Here is a 20,284-nt window from a genome sequence, read left to right on the forward strand (position 1 = left end):
TTGTTATCATGGTAATTATTGATACAAGGATAAGAAGATGTATTGTATTAATTTTAAGTTTTTGTAATACGCCTTATGGTAAAAAGTTGTTCTTTATGGTGACATCTTAAGTAGCAACAATTTAATATCACTCAAACATCAATACAACAACAAAATATATAATTCAAATATCGATTGAAACTTGAGAGAATATAAAATCATAATCATAATCACTATTATTTTGTTATTGTGTTTATATTAAAATCAAATTATAACAAAAAGCCAAAGTTATTTATGATTTTTTCCTTCTTCAAAATATATTATTATCCGCGATGAACTTCTAATTCAAATAACTGTCTCTACATAAATTTAAAATAAAGAATACTTTAACGATAAACATAGATTTGAATATGTATTAAGTTATCATAACTTGTTAATTAATTTTTCATACTTATATTATTTCATAAAAATATAGTCTAGCTAATATATTTCATTACTTTATTTCCTATCTAAAAAGAAACTCTTATTTACAGCATCAGAAAATAGATAAATTTACATAACTCAAAATTACTCTATAACAAAATTATAAGTATTTAAAAAAATTGTTATTTGTAGTAAAATACAATGTTAAAATAAAGTATTGAATGAAAAATTTAAAATAATATATTATTTTTGTTGCTATATGTTGAAGAGATATATTACTTAAAGCAATAATAAAAATTTAATTATCTCGATTTAAAGGATTTGTTTTGATTTGATTGTGATTTTATTTTTATATAATCACTAGATTTAACCATGACTTATGATACGAACTACATAAAATAAGGAAAATAATTATGTTTATTTTTTGAAATATTTTTTGTAAAAGATTAAAAGGAAGCGGAAGTGGTATTTATATGAAGTAAAAATGCAGGGAAATTTAATTTTACAATCATGTGATTGTGGCCATAGATTAGCTTTGGGTGGGACCTCTGTTAATTTAGGTGGGACCGGGTGATCAAATGGTTTGTGATTGATGAAGGAACCAACCAACATGATTGCAATGGTATAGGGTCTGCACCGAATATACTACGTTTGATGGTACAGCCTATTCCATATTCTCCACCATACATTCTTGTCAATCTGACAACTAATAAATGACATGCATGTGATCAAAATATGATCGATGAATCAACGCCAATCTTCTAAAAGCTACAATTAACTTCACAACCAATTTTTTTTTCTTCTTTATTTCTCTCACTAACTTAATATTTTCCTAACCATTTTGATTTATACTCTCGAGACCATTTATCAAGTAATGTTAATCAAGTGGCCCAATGAGTGCATGAAATAAAAATGCCAATATATAAACTCAGGTTAATTAATAGTATTTTTAGTTTCTAAGAATTATTAAATTTTAACTTTTTTTTATTTGTAGGTTAAGTTTTAAGAATATTTTTTCAAAATAAACCACTGGAGAAATATAAATGATAAGAACTTTTGTATTTTTATTTTTATTTTTGATATTTATATAGTTTATAAAATAAGGCTTATCACGTCAGTTCTATCTTTGTCATCATCACAATTTTGAACATAAAGGATTAATGATATGTATATCACCTTGGAGACGAGTAGGACTTGACATAGTTCAATAAACTGTACTAAAACTATAGTTAACCATTTTATAATGTACTTAAAAAAACTGAATTTATTTTAACTACAAACTAATTAAACTATTTTATACTTACAAGAAACTAAACTTTACACCTTTCAGTGCAGTTAACTAGTTAACTGTTAACCTTCAAATTCCCCTTCACTGTTCTCTCACTCTTGCAACAAAAATGCCAGTCGCTAAAACAACGAGGCGCAACTCAGGCGCAATCCATCTTCTAGGTAAGTAAAGTAAAGAAGAGTAAAGTAAAGTGAGTCCAGTTTTGTTGGTTATTTTGAGAAGCAGTTTTTTAAGGTATTTGGTAGAGAATCATGGCATGAACCAGAGAGAGTGAAGGGGTTAGAGAGTGTGAAAGTGTGTGCTGTTTTTGCTTCTGGTGTTGCTTCCGCCGCCGTTGGGATGACAGTTCAGTGTGGGTGTGGGGGAAGTCCAAACGCGGCCAATTTGGGCTTGGTGAAAATATCACCGAGGCTCTTGTGCCTATCAAAGTTGAAGCACTTTTTGGAGAGAACGTCTCAAAGGTATTATTTTTCTACTTCATTCCCTGCTTCAATTCGTAACCAGCTTAACTTGTCTCTTCAATTATTTCTTTGGTTGAATTTGGACAGATCTCTTTGGATGGGAGCATGCTCTCACTCCGATCTCGCAGATGAGCAACAACCTCAAGGAACAATTTTCTTAAACTTATAATCTGGAAAAGTTGAGTTATTAGTTAACTGATATGAGTTCAGTTTTTTAAAACTGAACTCTTAAACAATGCAATTAATATTAGTTCAGTTTTTTGTAGTTTATTAAAAATATAGTTAACTGTAATTTGGTATAGTTTGGTACAGTTTAGTTACTTATGCCCAGCCCTAGGGACGAGGTTTAGTAAGAAAACGTTTTATTCAAATCGTTGTTTACCAGGTCTTACGTTTTTCATTATTGCAATATTTACAAGTTAAACCAAATGGACTAGTGATTTGTATATCATTGAGGTTTACCTATATGTCATCTTATTAAGTTGATGTTTAATGGTCTCTATGCTTTCCATTATTTTCATAATTACAAGCTTGACCCTAAGGGGCTAGTGGTCAGTATATTATTCAGGGGCCAAGGTTTATGTGATGTAGGTGTAAATATTACTTTATAAATCGATTGTGTGGGATTGAGTTAGGTTTAAAGCCCACTTATTAACCATTGTTGATAACTCCTTAAAATCCAAGTGAATTTTTGTCTCATTAAGATAGTTCCATCTTGAATGTTGCAATTTCTTTAGGGTGAGCTTCTTCTGAACATCGTTTAGAGATTGTATGGAGTAAATTTTTTTAAGATATATGGTATAATGGTTACGATGAACACTATAATATTAATAAGTAGACTTTTGAGATAATGAAGGATCTGGATTTTCCTGATTCATCCAAATATAATTATAATTCATATGATAAAAATTGTTTTGTTAATCCCATAATCCATTATTAAATTTTTGTATGTTTTATTTTTACATGATAATCCGTTAAATTATATATGTTAACTAATTATTTGAACCATATTTTACCTATTTGTTTTTTCTATTAATCTAACTTTTAGTTAATTTCTCTTTTTTTATTCCTCTTCAGTTTTCTTGTTGTTGTAAAAGACTTTCTAAAATGGTTTTATCATTAAAATTTGTAAATACAGAAATTTAAACATTGTCAATTTTTATATGAAAAGTTAACTTAGATTTGGATTCAAACATGATTGAGAACATCTTTGTCATTTTAGGATTCGCTTTCTACATCAAATCCTTCCTTGACTTGAAACGTTTCCTTTAGTTGAAAAATATTCCAAATTTCAAACAGAGAAATAAATTATTAGGTGCCTTATATATAAAATATCATACTTTGTCTATCCACCATGATCAAATACAAAAAAGTAAGAGAGGGTCACCTTGACATAAATATTGATTCATCTCAAACCCCTCAATTGAACTATCATTCACAAATTTATGCTAAGGAAAAACATTATTTATCCCCTTAATCCATCTATCATCAAAACCCATTTTATATTATGAAATCAACAGAATTTACTGAAAAATAAACCTTCTTTGAAACACCATCTAATAATTTTTCCTATCCCTTTATTGATTAGATGTTATAATATTATCCATTACAATTTATACCTTAATACCTTAAACAACTCACTAAGAACATTTGTAATTAACACTCTAAAGCATTAGGATTGTTTATTTTCTAAATTAAAATAATAAAAAAGTTATTTGATCCTTCGCCAGTTTACCATTCATTTGAAACTTTTTCAAGCAAAACTATCTCCCTTAAACATCAAGTTGATCTCATATGATTTAAAATTCTCATATTTTCGAAGAACCTATGTTTCATCCTTACTTCTTATCCAACCTATAGTGGATATTTTCCAAAATATATATATATATATATATATATATATATATATATATATATATATATATATATATATATATATCAATTTGCTTATGAAAGTGTGTCTTTTAATGCAACATTATCTTTTAGTGATACTATCTTCAAAGAAGGGTGTATATCTTATTTTGTGTAAAATTTGATGACAACATTACTATAAATTACACATTTAATGAGTTATTTCCCTTAATGCAAAATAAAGTATGATACAAAAATATAATGGAATACAATTAGAAGAGTGTATTAAATTTTTTAATAACAAAAATGTTTATTTTTCTAATTTTTTATATTAATATTTTTTTAATTTTATATAAACCAATAATAAATAATTTATTTAAAAATATTTATTATGAATATTTAAAAAATTTAAAAATAGTAAAAATTACAAAAGAAAAATTAACAGAACTAAAACACACAACGTTATTATTATTTTTTTATATTTTATTTTAAGTTAAAATTAAACCTAACTTCATCTTATTTTTAATTTTGACTATATATTGAATTTTAACAAAGAAAAAATAATATGACCATGATCTATGTTCAATCATTATCGTGTTTGATTTAAAAGCTAATCACAAAATATTTGTCATTATTAACTTATTACGTGCAGGATTTGGAATTCTTTTTTTGGAAAGTTATGTGAAATCATTAGTGTACTTTATTTAATATTTCTTTCTGTTAGATAAACAAAATGGAATTATTTTAACATAAACACGTTTAATAATGAAATAAACAATGAGTTTATTATACTTAAGAATAAGTATTATTATTATTCTTGTCGGATAGTGTAACGTGTACCTTATTTACTTGGTATTTGTAAAATGAATTATTTAAAAGAAAAATTACATTAAAAGAACCTGATATCTAAATTTGAAAAGTATATATCACAAAAGAAAGACATAATTTCACTTTTAAAATAGGACATGTGTTGTAATAATGCAAAATGAAAACAAATATAAAAGTGAAAATGAGATAAACATGTATTATTATTATTGTTGGATAGTGTAATATATGTGCCTTATATATGTTATATTTATAAAAAAAAATTAGAAAATTATATTATAAAAACATAATATCAAAATATGAAAAGTATATATTACGAAAAAGATATATAATTTCACTTTTAAACAGGACATGTGTTGTAATAGTACAAAATGAAAATAAATAAAAATGAAAATGAGTACATGTATTATTATGACCCTCTATTAAATTTAAAAAGTTAAATGTTATTCACTTTCCTTTTTTTTTTCTCTGATCCAATTCTTTCTTTCTTTATTTCACATGTTATCTTTAATGTTATTTCCCTCGTTGTCCATTTTTCTTTCATTTTTTCTTTATATATTGTTTTTTTTCTCCTGTGAGTGTCTTCATTACCTCTTTTATTTATTTTTTAGAATTTATATATCTTTCAACTTGAACTAAATAATTAATTAGCACTAATTTATCCTTTTTATTTTGTATTTATTACACTTATGATAATATTTTAATTATTTTATTTAATTTTATATCTTTTCAAATTATAAGTTTAACTCTTATTTAAATGACATGAATAGAATGTATAGGATTAATATAACATGAATCGGTGAGGTCGGAATTGGATTCAACATATCGACTTTACGCTGTCATAGTATAACATATCAGTAGGATATTAACACAATTAAAGTTACATGTAGTTATTAGTGTAAACTATTATGATAATTTGAATTAAGAGGTGATTAAATCATAATTAGTGATAAGTAAAATTTTATTAAATTTTTATAAATAGGAAATTAATGTAAAGTAGTTATCACAATTGATAGCTAGATTTATTACTAAAATGATCAAACTATTTCTGACTCAAACATTACAATACTTTTTATACGTATCACAATTTCAAATAAAGAGAAAAAATAAAAAAATTAGAAATCGAATCACTTAAAATTATCAGTACTTAATTAGTCTAGAAAAACAGATACCTTAAATTATTTACATCAAAATTTGTGGAGAAAATAAGCTTTTCTTTTATATATTTTAGAATTAGAGATTAAAAAAAATAAATTTAAACGAACAAGTTTGAGGTCCTATAATCATTTTTACAAACATTATTTTTTGCTAAATTATGCTTTAATTTCATGATAAATTTACAAAATTTTAATTGAATCTATAGTAGATTTGTATGGTCTATTAAATACTCAATAAATTAAAATTTTTCAGTTAAATTTGTACAGTTAACATTTTCTGTTAAAATTGGGATAAACTATTAACATTTTTATTAAGATTGGGATGTAGTGGTTAAATGACTAATGTGATTATCATCTTTTGAAGTCAATTGTCGTCACATATAGTTTTATTATAATCTTATGAAAATTTATAAAATTTTAAGATTACAAGATTTAAAAATTTTAAAATAATATAATTTTAAAATAGTAAAATTTTAAAATTTCAAATTAATAAAATTACATGTGACGATAAATAAGTCACTTAACAATCACAAGTTAAAATAAAATTAAATTTATTGAGTATTTCATAGAGTAAAAAAATATTTATTAAAAATTCAAAATTTATTAAGAACTTAAAATACAATTAAGTCTTTTTTTTTTCATTTTTTCTTATGTGAATAAATATAAATATAAATATAAATATAAATATAAATAAAAATAAAGAATAAAGAATAATTCGGTCATTAAATTATTTACTAGAAATATATGATCAAATGATAATCACGCTGTTACTGATAGCTGAATTATTAAACTAAATAACAATATTATTATTAAGTCATTTTTTATTGATGATTTATTTATGAATAATCTTTAAAGTAGTATGGGAGTTTTCAAAGCAGAAAAATAATCACATTCAAAAAATTGAAATCTATTATTTGTTCTCGATATAAATTACTAAGGATATATAATTAATTATACTAAACTGTCTTACTAGGTTATTAATATTATTAATTTTTTCTATACATATTGAAGTTTTACCTAACTTTAAGAATTAAACAAAATGACAACTTATTTATCATATATTCTTCCTTAAATTTTTGAAATGTCTTTCTACAACAAAATTTTGAACGTAGACAGATTTAATATTTCAAAAGCAATAATGTTAATCATCCATGCACATCTCTTCTGATTGAATAGTCTAGAGTAGGAAATTAGGAGATTCTTTTATAATACATCTAAAAGTTTGCCAATCTTTTACAAATTCATCAGAAATCATTATATAAATAGCGTGTTTTTAAATGCACAAATCTGTGGTGAGAATTGTACGTGATTTTTCATATGCATTTTGTTTGCAGAACAAATTATTTATATTGATCAAATCCACACTTTTGTTATTAAAATATAATATGATAAAAGAATATAAAAATATATAAATATCATAAGTATTAAATAGTATCGGTCAAATTTCTCCTTTATTAAAAAAATTTACTCGTATAATATGTCGGCTCCCTCATCAAAGTGATATTGGCATATGAGTAATTGACCCAAGACTGCCGACTTCTGAGTATATAAATAATATATTGTATATTTCTGGACATTATTTACATCTAATGATTATACGAGTTGATAAGTCATAGGATTCTTCTTCGGTGATGAATGTTAAAGACATACTGTTATTGACTCTTGGGTGAGAAATAATTTTTTTCCTGAAGCTAACATGTCAAAGCTCAATGAGAATAAAAGTATAATAATATTAATAATGTCAAAGCAAAATTTTCGATGTGTAGTTTTCCAAGAGTTTGACCCACTCTATGCACAAGAAAAAGGTATATGTGTCATCGTCAAATAATTTTCACTCGCATCACATAAAATTTAAACACCCTTTTACATTACGACTTTCATTTTTTAACTACCACTGCTAACATATCAAATTACGCGTCATGATTATGACATTACACTTGTTCGTGACAAAATGGTGAGGATCCCAACCCAAGATATTATTTTCAAGACTCAGATAGCTAAGTTAAAAAAACCCTATTAAAATTGATGTTTATATTATATCTAAATGATTACGATGTTTACTAATTACCTCTTATTGATGTATTATGTATGGATGTATCTGAATGAGTTTATATACGTATACGGTACTGGAGTGAGTTCCCGTGTCTGATGAAGACAAAAGTGTCTGTAAAAAACCTGGTTACCAATTAATATTTGCCATTATACGACGAACAATTTGAATGAAATGTTTAACTACTTTACTGTGCATGTCGGTTAAAGACCGTTTCTAGAGACATTGTGTCAACAATTTGGCAGAAGGGTTAGAAGAAAAGTGGTTTAAATGCAGATTAAAAGGTAGATTTTTAAAATTTAGTTCATTTAATAAATAAATTGTTGTAATTTTATATTCCAACATGGTCTAAAAAGAAAATGTGATTCCTGTAGCAGTTTTTGGTGGCACAGTGAATGAATAAAAAAAAAGGTTTGATTAAAAAGATGACACCCAGCCCCAAGCTAGGGTGTCAGACATTAAATTTGGGGGTTAGTTCCCGATAGTAAGAGTTAAGGATCCCATATTTTGTGTAATAAATTATGGTAATCGTTGATTTAACCTAGGGTTTTGGAAACCTGACACCCCCTCTACTTGGTCAATGCTAGAGCCTTTTTCAATCATTTCAATACAAAAATCAAAACCATAAAACTTTTTTTTTTCTGTAGTTCATTTAACATATAAGGTATGTTGACATTTTTAAAATTAAATGTTTAAAATTTTGGAGTGTATTATTTGGAAACCAATTGGATTAATTCAACTAAACTCAGGTTCAATGGTAATCCATGCTCACCTTGTTTCTATATTTATGTCTTGAAAATTGTTTCTATATTTATTTTGTAAACACGTGAAAATAATTAAAAACAATTAAATATATTATATTTTTATCATATATAATAATATTACATATTTCTTTTAAAAATAAAATAATAATAATAAATAAGGTTTTAAAATAAATAATATTTCAAATGTATAGTAATTTATGTTAATGATAATCACTCAACGGATTTAAGATGATAATAAGTAGATCCATAATAAAATTTTGAAACAAATAATGGGTCCCTTTAAAGCTTTTACTTTTTGAATAAATTTACAAGACCGTATATATGTAATATAAATTTCCATGTGGAGTCATTAATTAATTCGGTGTTTTTTCATATGCATAAATAGAGAAGCAAGACGAAGCTCCTTTGTTTGAAGTCCTTTCTCACTCACTTTGGTCAATGATTTTTTTTATTTTTTATGTTTGCATTAATTCTTAGTAGCTTGTACACGGAACAATATATATATAAATCGATTACGACCAGGGAATTTGAAAATGTAAACAACATAAAAGCATTGTCCTATAACTGACTTTTCTTATTTAAGCAAGAAAATGAGACTCCATTTCATTAATTTAATATTAAATAGACATATATTTTCTACATTTAATTATTGCAGAAAGGTAGAGATATTTTATATATATTAAACATTTAGGAGAGGGGATGAATGTGTCACACATGATACTCTTTTATTTCTAGAATGCTTTATATATGCATTTCTTAAATAAAAATGTTTCATACAGAATCACCATATATAATTTTATTATGTACAGTGAATTTCTGGGTTTTTGACGAATAAATTTCACCTTCTCCCTTCTATAAGTTTAATTTGTAATAATACAAATTAATATTTTTTTTGTTAACAAAAAATGCATGTAATAATATTTAAAACTTTTTTTGAGGTGTCCAATGGAAGATAGATCTAATGAAATTGCCTTCAGTACGTACGGTGGATTGCAATTTAATGGATACAAGGTACAAGATACTCATATATATTATGACATAGGTTTTAGATTTTCCAAAACATTATTATTATTACTATTATTGTTGTTGTTATTTTTAGTTGTTATTATTCCTGGACAGTCAATATTTATCATCTGCCACAGAGAGAGATAAATCTGGATGTAATACATAATATAATGCAATAACTAAAAATAATTTCATGACTCAAGTTGAATTCTAACATTGGAGTAAAAATATAAATGTCCTTAAATCTTATGTGTTAAACAAGGAATTTTCTGTTAATTTATTGCATCAGAAATGTTCTAAGAAAATAGAGCAAGGAAAAATAAAAGGCCTAAATATGGTATTTCTAGTATTATACATATCTTCACTCTAGATTTTACCAATAAGAGGTGATTTAACTCATAATATCGATTACAATATGGATTCAACTGTTGATATAAATTGTTTGATGTCGTGTTCAATTCTTATAAGTAATATATATAAAAATCATCTTAGTTTTATAATTCTAAATATAGCATATTTTTATAAGAAAATAGCAGTTTGTGTTAATATAAAGTATAATAAATATATTAGTGAGTTTGCCTGGGTCGGAAACAAATTTTAAATATTGAAATCAATTCGCTGGTAATTAAGTAATTATATTGTTATATGACCTAGTTAACTGGATGAATAAGTGTACTAAAAAGTAAAATATTATAAGTTACATCTCTTATGTATTTTTTTATTCAACTCCTTCTGAGCAATATAATTGTTGAACAGTAAATAGAGATTGGAGAAGTGTGTATAATTTAATTTGTTTACAGACATGAAATTCATAATATTAAAGTGGAGATCACGTGTTTATGAGAATTGGGGTTCCTTTCATCTAAACCAAACATACATACATATCTTGATCACGTCTATCTCATTTTAATCTTGAATGCTTGCGCTTATAATGTGTATTAAATTAGGGAAATTCCGCATATGTAGTCTTCTTATCCTCTAATGTCTCATTTTGGAGATATTAAAAAACCCCTCAACACTTTGAAAAAAATAATAATAATGTTTGTGTATCATACGTCTCACTAGTGTCATTTTCCGAGATATACTCTCGAGGAAAACAAAACGCAAATCCTCCTGTTTTTCTATTCCATGCCTTTCTGGAATTCTTTTCCATATTTTCTTTCTTCAATTATTTAAAGAGAAAAAAAATAAGAGAGAAATAAATTAAATTCTCTTCTCATCTCTCCACTGTTAGCTGAACATCACTGCCTCCTATCTCTTCCTATCTATCTGTCTCTCTCTTTCTCTTTCTCTTTCTCTTTCTCATTCTCATTCTCTCTCTATGCCCTCCCCTCATCACAAACAAACACACACATACACTCTTCCGCTTTCTCTTGAGTATGTCTGTTTTTGTTTACTAAAGATTGCTATCATTCATTCTTCCTTTTTCCCTTAGCTTTCTCTCTCTCTCTGTACAATCTTCTTCCTTCTCTTATTGTTATTATTCTTTCTTTTTTGTTGGTTCTTTCAAAAGCACAAAGGTTTGTTCCCAGATAGCAAGAGTTAGCTTTCCAGATTCTTTCCCGGGGAAAGCCTAAAAACAGGAAAGGAAAATAATTCATTTCATTCTATGTCTTCAACCAACTCTACCAGGAACAAAACAAAAGGATTGTTGCACAGTTTCTTGCCTGTGAATATTGCACTTTAATTGTTTTGTCTCAAAATCTGATTTTAATAAAGGAAAAGAACTTCTTTCTCTCTCTCTCTCTCTCTCCCTCTCTCTCTCTCACACACACACACTCTATACTTATCTCTATATCTCTCTTATATAGTCTTTTACCATCAAGCTATATACCCCTTCTCAAGAAGATGCCCTTGGAAGGGATTTTCATTGAACCTACTTCAACTTCTACACCTGATCTTTCCCTTCACATAAGTCCACCGAGCACTTCATCTTCCTCTTCTTTGATTTGCAACAACGGCACATCTGGTGGTGCCACCAATTATGAGGCTCGCAATTCAACCAGTACAAATTTCCCTTCTCAAGCTCACACTGAGCTTTCTTTGGGAAGGAATTTCAGTGGTGGAGGAAGAGGGGGTATTGAAGAACCACCACCACACAACAGCAACACCAGCATCAACCCTTATTATCAGACCCAACAACCTCATTTCCATCATCTTCACCACCATTCTAACACTGGGAATGCTTCAAAACCAGCAACAGCGACGACCACCACAAGTTCCTCCAATCACTTGAGTCACATAAATTATGGGGTTTCTTTGCTTGATGTGTCATCAGAAGGATTGAGGCCAATCAAGGGGATTCCGGTGTATCACAACCGTTCATTCCCTTTCTTGCCCATGGAACATTCAGGAGACAAGGATCATCACGCCAAAATGTGTTTATATCATCACATGCCTACATATCCCTCTTTGTCCTCTTCTTGTTCTCCTCTGTGTTCTTCTTCTTCTTCTTCTTTTACTTCGTCTCCTGCACCCTACTTTGCCGCAGCGGCAGGTGGCCCGGATCCCATGTCCTATTTGAGCTCAGGTGGGACCACCGTTGCGGCGGCCGCGGCTTATAGGGCTGCCACGGCCACAAGGTTTAATGGAATTTCTGGGGAGGCCTTCAAAAGTCATCATCCATTGCACCACCATCACTCATCGTCACACTACGGGGTTGGACTTGGAGGGTCTCATGAGGCCTCTTCGGGGTTGATGAGATCAAGGTTTTTGCCCAAGTTGCCAACAAAGAGAAGCATGAGAGCACCGAGAATGCGGTGGACAAGCACACTACACGCTCGATTCGTCCATGCTGTGGAGCTTCTTGGTGGCCATGAAAGTAAAGATAAATTACTTATCTTTTTCCCCAACTTTTTTCCACTGTTTCTTCTTTCAAATTTCCGTCCCTTCTTTTTAAAATATATATATTTATTTTTTAAACTTTTGACTTTCGCTTCACTTGTCATATTATATCTTCTTTTCTTGTTGTAATCAAAGAATGTGCAATATTAGACAGTTAGGTAGGTTTCTTTTTTATTTCTTTTCTTGTTCTTGTTCTTCTTTTCCTCTTTTAGGCTTTTGGCTAATGTATTTAGATGATGAATTTTAGGAGCTACGCCAAAGTCAGTTCTAGAGCTCATGGATGTGAAGGATCTCACATTAGCTCATGTCAAAAGCCATTTGCAGGTATGTTTGGTTTCTCTCTCTATATTGTTTGTGGGGCGGGTTTTTGGTCTCTCCAAGAGGCACATTCGCCGATGAACAAAGCAGTGAATGTGGGAGTGGATGAATTTAAAGACTGTGGAGTGAGCTTAGTTGGAGGCTTTATCGTCTGAAACAACCAGACACACACAGCTTCTGCTTATAGAGAGAGAAAAAACAACAGACAAAAGTCATCATTTACCAATAATACATCTCTCATTACCACCTTATCAAACATCAACCTCGTGATTAATGAGAAAACTCAGACAATCCAGACCTATAACACGGAAGAGGGAGAGAGACAATGCAAGGGGATCTAAATGCGAATCACCATCTATTTTATTTTATTTTTTTAAATTTATGTCACCAAAAATTATACAGTAGCAATCTGTACAGAGAGTTTTTATAATATATACATGTATATATACGCGTGTGTGATCGTACTTGTTTTAGTTCACTTTAAAGTGTGGAAATGAAAATGCCTTTGTAAATAAAATGCCTTGTTTTTGTGTTAATTCTTTCCAGATGTATCGAACTGTAAAGACCACTGACAAGCCTGCTGCTTCTTCAGGTAATTCATATTGCTCAACTTTCACCCACTTTTTTTTTTTCCTTATACAAATAGTTTTTCGTTTTTATGTAAAACTAAATAAATGAAAATACCACTTACCTCGTTCTTTTCAGACATTTTCTACAACTACTTTGGTTTTTTCACCGCAAGTATTATATATTCCCCTTGTTTTCTACCGTACTTTCTTAGCCTTATACTGTTTCTAAGGCTTTCAGCTGTCCCTAAAAAAAGGGCTTTCAAACCAAGATATATTTAAGATATCCAAGAAGACTTGCACATTACTCCAAAACAAATTATATAAAAATTAAAACTTATGAAGATGCGTGCATGCATGCACACACATATATTAATTAATATTTATACATAGAAAGATCTTGAATGTGAAATTTGTGTCATTGTTTATGTTGCAGGCCTTTCAGATGGATCAGGAGAAGATGACATCTCTCCAATGGGAAGCAGCGGTGGTATGCGTCAATTTTCAGACCAAAGAAGCCTTTCAGATCGACCGGTGCAACAAGATATGGATTACTCTTCGGCCAATACTCTATGGAGTAACTCTTCAAGGTAAACATTACCCTTATCAATTCTTCTTTCTCCTTTTATGGACTATGAAAATTGTTTCATATGTTTTTTTGTGCTTGCATGGACGTACGTTTTTAATTTGTTTTGGGACACTGCGTTGCTTGATTTGTTAGCTTTTGCTTTTGCATGGTATCTCTTAGAAATCAACGAAAACCCACGTCCAACTTCACTCTTTTTTATGAAGAATAAAAAGGGTTCTTGTGGCAGCTTTTGCTTTACTTGTGTTTGATTTTCCTCTTTCTTTTCTTTCCTTTATATATCTTTGTACCTTAGTTAATTTTTTCGCCTTAGATATATAGCCAATGTCAAAAGAAAGCAACAAGACATAATCCAACGTTAATCAGCATAAAAGGAAAGCAACCCTCAGTTTCTCAATCACTTTTCTTTTTGCTCCCTCTCTTTTCTCCCTTTTAGAAGTGTGTGTCTCCTATCACTTCCTTCTAAGCACTAACTACTCTCGACGCATATTTCATCTTAATTATTGAATACTAAATTTGAGGTTGTTAACATTCTCAACTTACTGCAGATTGCATACAACTCAAATGCTTAAATCCTTCAAGGTTTTTTCTACTTAATTTTACAAACCTTTCCCTTTTGCTTTTTATCTTGTAGATGTTGTGACAGAAAATGCTGGATATATGGATTTTCATGTAATTAATTACTTACTGCATGCCTACACATAAAAATACATGTACATAAGTTTATATTCCCCAAAAAAGAGCAAAAGATAGATTTATAATCCAAGTGGTTGAATTGCCTCTCCAGCAAGTAAAGATAGCCAGTAACCTTTTTTATTTTTTTGAGAGTTTGTTCTTTCATACAAAAAGAGAAGAAGGATTATGGTATCACAAGATAAAAAAGTTTTATACTTTCACTTAATTACAAACTACCACACATGTTAACTTTATTATTTTTCACAATAAACTATTTTTAAAAGTCATATCAAATACTTGACTGCAGAAGCTATCTCATTAAAATCATTTTCAGTTTTACTACTTAACAGTGACCCTTCACATTCTCTTCAACTATTTAAGTTATTTATGTGTCTAACCAATGGCTTCATCATAACCATGATATTGTAAAAGTTGAGAGGTTCACTCTCTCTCTTATACAGTTTCTGGATTTACTAAACTTTAGCCTAGCTAACACCACCTTCTGTTAGTCGTACGATTGGATTAGTGAACTTAAACTTTCGATCAAAAAAGTTCATCACGTTTGATGGAAAAAGAAAAGCCTCATAATCGTTATCTTATAATAATGGAGTTCTATTGTACGTATAACTGGCAGTTACCACGTGCTTGCCTGACCACATCAAAATATCGTAGTGAGTCCTTTTTCTTACTTTTTTTTATATATATAATGTGTCGACATTGATAGTACTTCTAGAAAGAACTATATGATTTTTTTTTATCATTGTTTATCACCACTGTAATATATATACTGCAAGAAAAATGATAAATAGGAACTGAAATTGATGACCAAATATAATAGTGAATATTTAGACTGAATTAGTGAATGAAATTTATTTTAGTTTATTCCTTCTTGATGCAATAAAAATACAAATTTTATACCACCCACAATTCATGAGCTGGATTAAATTTTTCACTGCTTACATTAGCTAATTCTACTTATAAAAGATGTTTCGTGACTGTGATTAGACAACATATATCTTTTTCAATCTCTTGTGCAGTTGTGTTGATTACTAGGCTTTAAGCCAGTTATGGTTTTAAATTTCAGTATTGTGTATGGAAATGAAAAACTCAACTGGGATTAGTCTTACTATGTTGATATTGAATATATACAATTAAGATTATCTCATTTGGAGAATAAGTATTGTCCAAGTTTTCACTTTTTCTTTTCCTATTGCACCACCATGACTTGATCAATGGTGTGATCATTTAGAATTTTTTTGAGACATACATGGTATATATATGATCTATAGGAGCAATGACACTAATGGAATCTCTTCTTTCTTGTCTGTGTCCTTCTGATATATGAATGAATCTGCTGATCAGCAATAGAGAACTATGGCAACAAAACAGTTCTAACGACATAAATGGTTTCCGACCACCGATCTTCCAGTCACAACAGATATCAGGAGGACATCAAATTCAGGTACTAACATAGCCTATGTACTACTTCGTACTCATTATTATTGAGCTTGAGATTATTGGGAAACTTTAGTTTTTGTTTTAACTGATAACATAACGTTATGTAGCTAACTTATATCTCACTGAATTAATAGTGAATATTAATTAAAACTTTATAATATTTGTTGTTGTTGGAATGATTGTTTCGTTTACCAGGATTGTGATTCAAGCCAACTGAAGAACAGCTTGTCAGGATCAGGAAATTTAGAATGCAAGAACCCAAGCTTGGAGTTCACGTTAGGGAGACCAGATTGGAATGGCAAAGGACAAGCCTAATTTTCATTGGTTTAATTCTCTTATTGTAGCTAGCTAGTGTGCTTCTTTAGTTTAATGACAACCCTCGTTAACAGTGATAACATCATCATCATCATCATCATCATCTTTCCTCAAATGTAGAGAGGTGGTACTATAATATATATTCAAGCAGAAGAAGAAAAAGCCCTATATAGAATTCTACTAAGTTCATTTTGGAAAGTTTCCTGGGTTCATGAACAATTTTGTTTAACCTTTCTTGTATTTATACTTTATTTATTGGTGAGGAGGAGACACACCAACAAACTTATGTAGCTGCAAATGCAGAACAACAGTCAAGAAAACATAGAGAGGAAGGGGAAGAAATACAAAAACTCATCGTATTCTCCTGTTTTTTTTCTCTTGCTCTATTTCCTTTTTCTTCTTCTTTCTGATCAGCATATTAGTCAAACCCTACTAAAATATTCAGTAAAAGTTATAACATTTCACATGAGAAGAAAATTATGAGCAAACTTTGTAAGAGCTATTCCTACAAATTAGAGGTTTACGTTCAATCCAAAGAGACCAGAAAACCATTGCCAAAATAACTTATGTCATGAATCATATATTAAGTTAATATCTAAATGGTAAAACGAAATAATGTATAGTGATTACAGTAATAATTTTAGAGTCTCGAGAAATAAAACCATTATCCATAAATAAGCATATGAAGACAACATTAACCTAGTAGTTCGAGCTCATTGTCAAGTTATAGGGATCAAGAAATGTATATACATCATAAAGTGTGAAAATAAAAAAAGGCAAAATTGTGGAAAGGATTATGCTGTAAAAGGAAAAATTACATGCCATTTTGTGGTGTGTATAGTTTGAGACTTTCATGGAAGTAGATGTCAAAATAAAAGAAAATTAAGACCCAACGATAATGGAAGAAGCAAGAAATGAAAGAATTGTGTGGTTATTAAAACCTAGAATTAGTAGATCTACCATTTTCTAGAAAGAAATTTAGACAGTGAGAATGCTGACGGAAAGCAAGAATACTCAAATTCGATGCAATTAGAGATTTAATGCATTCACTCGGCCATCTAATTGGAAGCCATAGATGAGAATTTGAGATGTTATATATAATAGTTTTGTTTATTAAGATTATATAATTTATTGATTAATTTGCAGAAATATAAAAAATATGAAACTTGTTTCATGTTGGTTACTAGTAAGAATGAAACATTTAATTGATTTTACGATATTTTAAATAACTTTTTTTTAGACCAATAAACAATTTAGTTATGTTGAGATTTACGTTTCCTTTTAACTTTTGATTCTTGAAAAGCTAAAATAATATTTTCAAACAAAAAAAAAACTGATATTTTTAAATTGTTTTTTCTTCAAAAAAGTTAAAATATTGTTTCTTTATTCTTTTACAGGGTATATTACTTCGCAAATAAGTAAAGAAAAATGAAATTAAAGATTGGTCATCCATTTGAATATGTTTTGTACTCTTTGTTTACAAATAATTTTCACTTATCAAATTAAATCTGCTTAATTAGCTAATTTTGTTTAGTTATATCAACTTCAAAACTACTTCATATCAACAAATCAACCAATCTAAACTTACTATTATATACTATCTAACTTGTTTTTTTCTACTTTACAACCAATAAGCTGAATTCTAACCAGGTTTTAAGGTCCTAAGATAGTAATTAAATTCTCATGAAATAGAAATAGCTCAGTCCAAAAACCCTGTAATATACCAAATCAAACAAACAACATTCAAGAGTTAGGCCGACTAAAAGAACAACATCCTTTAACATAGCTAAAAATTCCAACATCTATCTTTTTAAGATTATCCATTCTAAACTTTTAAAAAAAATGCTCTTACAATATAACTCTTAAAATAATAAGTGTGAAAACTTGGGTTTATTTTTAACATTTTTTAAAAATTTTATATTGACGATTGTTGCTAAAGAAAGTTGTGCGAAGATAATTGTGTACGTAAAATCAATGTTACAATAATTTTTATCCTAACTGCAGTTTATGGGCAGTGGGAAATTTCATTACGATTTCTACAATGCAATACATAAACTAATATAGAAAATTAGGAGGTGGTGATCGTAATAAGTAAAATAGAGCATTTCATAAAACACAAAACGTTGGGGTATACGTCTTCACCATTCTTATTCAGGCAATCCAGAAATGAATTTAAGATCAAATTTACTATGTTGGTTGAAACTCAATTCCTTTAGTTCTCTATATTCTCCCACTAAGAATCCCATTTTCCTACTGATCAAGTAAATGCTAATTACGATCAAGATCTTTAACCACAGAGATTTAGAAAGAAAAAAAAAAAAAAAACCATTGTGATTTCATCACTCGTAAACCTTGTTCTTAGACTAATCACATTATATATATTGCTTAACTTCATTTTCAACTATATTACAATTGGGAGTAATTATAATACGGGTCTAACTTTATCTATATGTATCTTAATTGAGCATTTAGTTAACAACTACAAAAACTTTTACGTCAGGTTTTCTTTTTCTCTTGAATAAGAAAATTATAATGAAATGTGACTTCCATATTGAGTATTTAATTTAATTTATAATTTTTATTCAATCTAAATTATATTTATTACGCATTTTATATTAATTCTCCATATAATTAATGTTTTGATACAACAAATCATCTATAGTCTATAGAGGATACACTTCTTGTCTTTTGTTTTCTCAATTTTATCTTATTAATTACTATTTTTAAATTTAAATAATTATTCACAATAAAAAATCATATTTTATTTTTATGATTTTAGTAACTACCTCCATGAATTTAAATAATTACTTCTTATAAAAGAATTATTTATTCTATTATCATTTTTAGTAACTACTTTTTCAAATTTAAATAATTACTCGTTATATTATTTATATAATATATGTAACTATATATAAAAAAGCTACATCTCTTTAATGTTTTCTTTTGTTTTTTCATTTTTACCCTATTAATTACTATTTTTTAAATTTAAATAATTATTCATAATAAAAAAACTATTTTTTAGTTTTATTGTTTTAGTAACTACCTTTTTTTAATTCAAATAATTACTCATTATAAAGGATTATTTACTCTTTTATCATTTTAGTAACAACTTTTTCAAATATAAAAATTATTTATAATATTATTTACACATTATTACTTATAATATTCTTTATTTTAATAACCAAAATTTATTTTATTTATCTGTAGTTATATTTATCATTATATATCAATAAATATATACACATTTTATTTTTCCAATTTTACTTTTTTAATTATTAATTTTAAAATTTAAATAATTTATAGATATTTTTAAAATACTTACACAGTTACACGAGTTTACGCTATTATTTAATTAATTGAACTTTAACATTTTTAACTTTAAACATTCTTAATTATAATTTGTTTTTCAATTTTAAACCATTATACTTCACATCAATAGAGATTATTTGCCTTGATTTTAATAATTCATTTCCTTAACTTCCTTTTCCTTTTTAAGTGTTTTGTTTCTTTAATTTATTCTCAGTTACTATAATAAAGTATTTTTTTATTAATAAGAAAAGTATCTAGTTATAAATAAATTGTTTTTCTATATATATATATATATATATATATATATATATATATATATATATATATATATATATATATATATACACACACACTTAAGATTATAATGGCGCATTAAAATTATATATTAATCTAAAATATGATTAACAATT

The 20,284-nt window shown here is 27.9% G+C and overlaps 1 protein-coding gene across 2 annotated transcripts; it reads left to right on the forward strand.

Moving 5' to 3' along the window:
• The first annotated feature begins 10,968 nt into the window (after window positions 1-10,968).
• On the forward strand, window positions 10,969-16,951 carry LOC106756671 (transcription repressor KAN1). 2 transcript variants are annotated; one of them, XM_014639185.2, is made up of 6 exons: window positions 10,992-12,624; window positions 12,895-12,971; window positions 13,512-13,557; window positions 13,968-14,121; window positions 16,155-16,254; window positions 16,446-16,951. In XM_014639185.2, the coding sequence occupies exons 1-6, from the start codon at window positions 11,652-11,654 to the stop codon at window positions 16,563-16,565; spliced, it is 1,470 nt and encodes a 489-aa protein (XP_014494671.1). In that variant the 5' UTR covers window positions 10,992-11,651; the 3' UTR covers window positions 16,566-16,951. The 2 variants fall into 2 exon arrangements, with proteins under 2 accessions (XP_022635098.1, XP_014494671.1); XM_022779377.1 differs by lacking the exon at window positions 16,446-16,951 and having other exon boundaries at window positions 10,969-12,624; window positions 16,130-16,253.
• Window positions 16,952-20,284: the final 3,333 nt, after the last annotated feature.

Source organism: Vigna radiata, chromosome 3 (assembly GCF_000741045.1).
Source record: "Vigna radiata var. radiata cultivar VC1973A chromosome 3, Vradiata_ver6, whole genome shotgun sequence".
Lineage (NCBI taxonomy): Eukaryota > Viridiplantae > Streptophyta > Magnoliopsida > Fabales > Fabaceae > Vigna > Vigna radiata.

Coding starts and splice junctions, on each gene's coding strand:
- LOC106756671 (XM_014639185.2), top strand. CDS start 11,652: ATGCCCTTGGAAGGGATTTTCATTGAACCTACTTCAACTTCTACACCT. Junction 12,625..12,894: donor GCTTCTTGGTGGCCATGAAA/GTAAAGATAAAT, acceptor GATGAATTTTAG/GAGCTACGCCAAAGTCAGTT. Junction 13,558..13,967: donor CAAGCCTGCTGCTTCTTCAG/GTAATTCATATT, acceptor TTTATGTTGCAG/GCCTTTCAGATGGATCAGGA.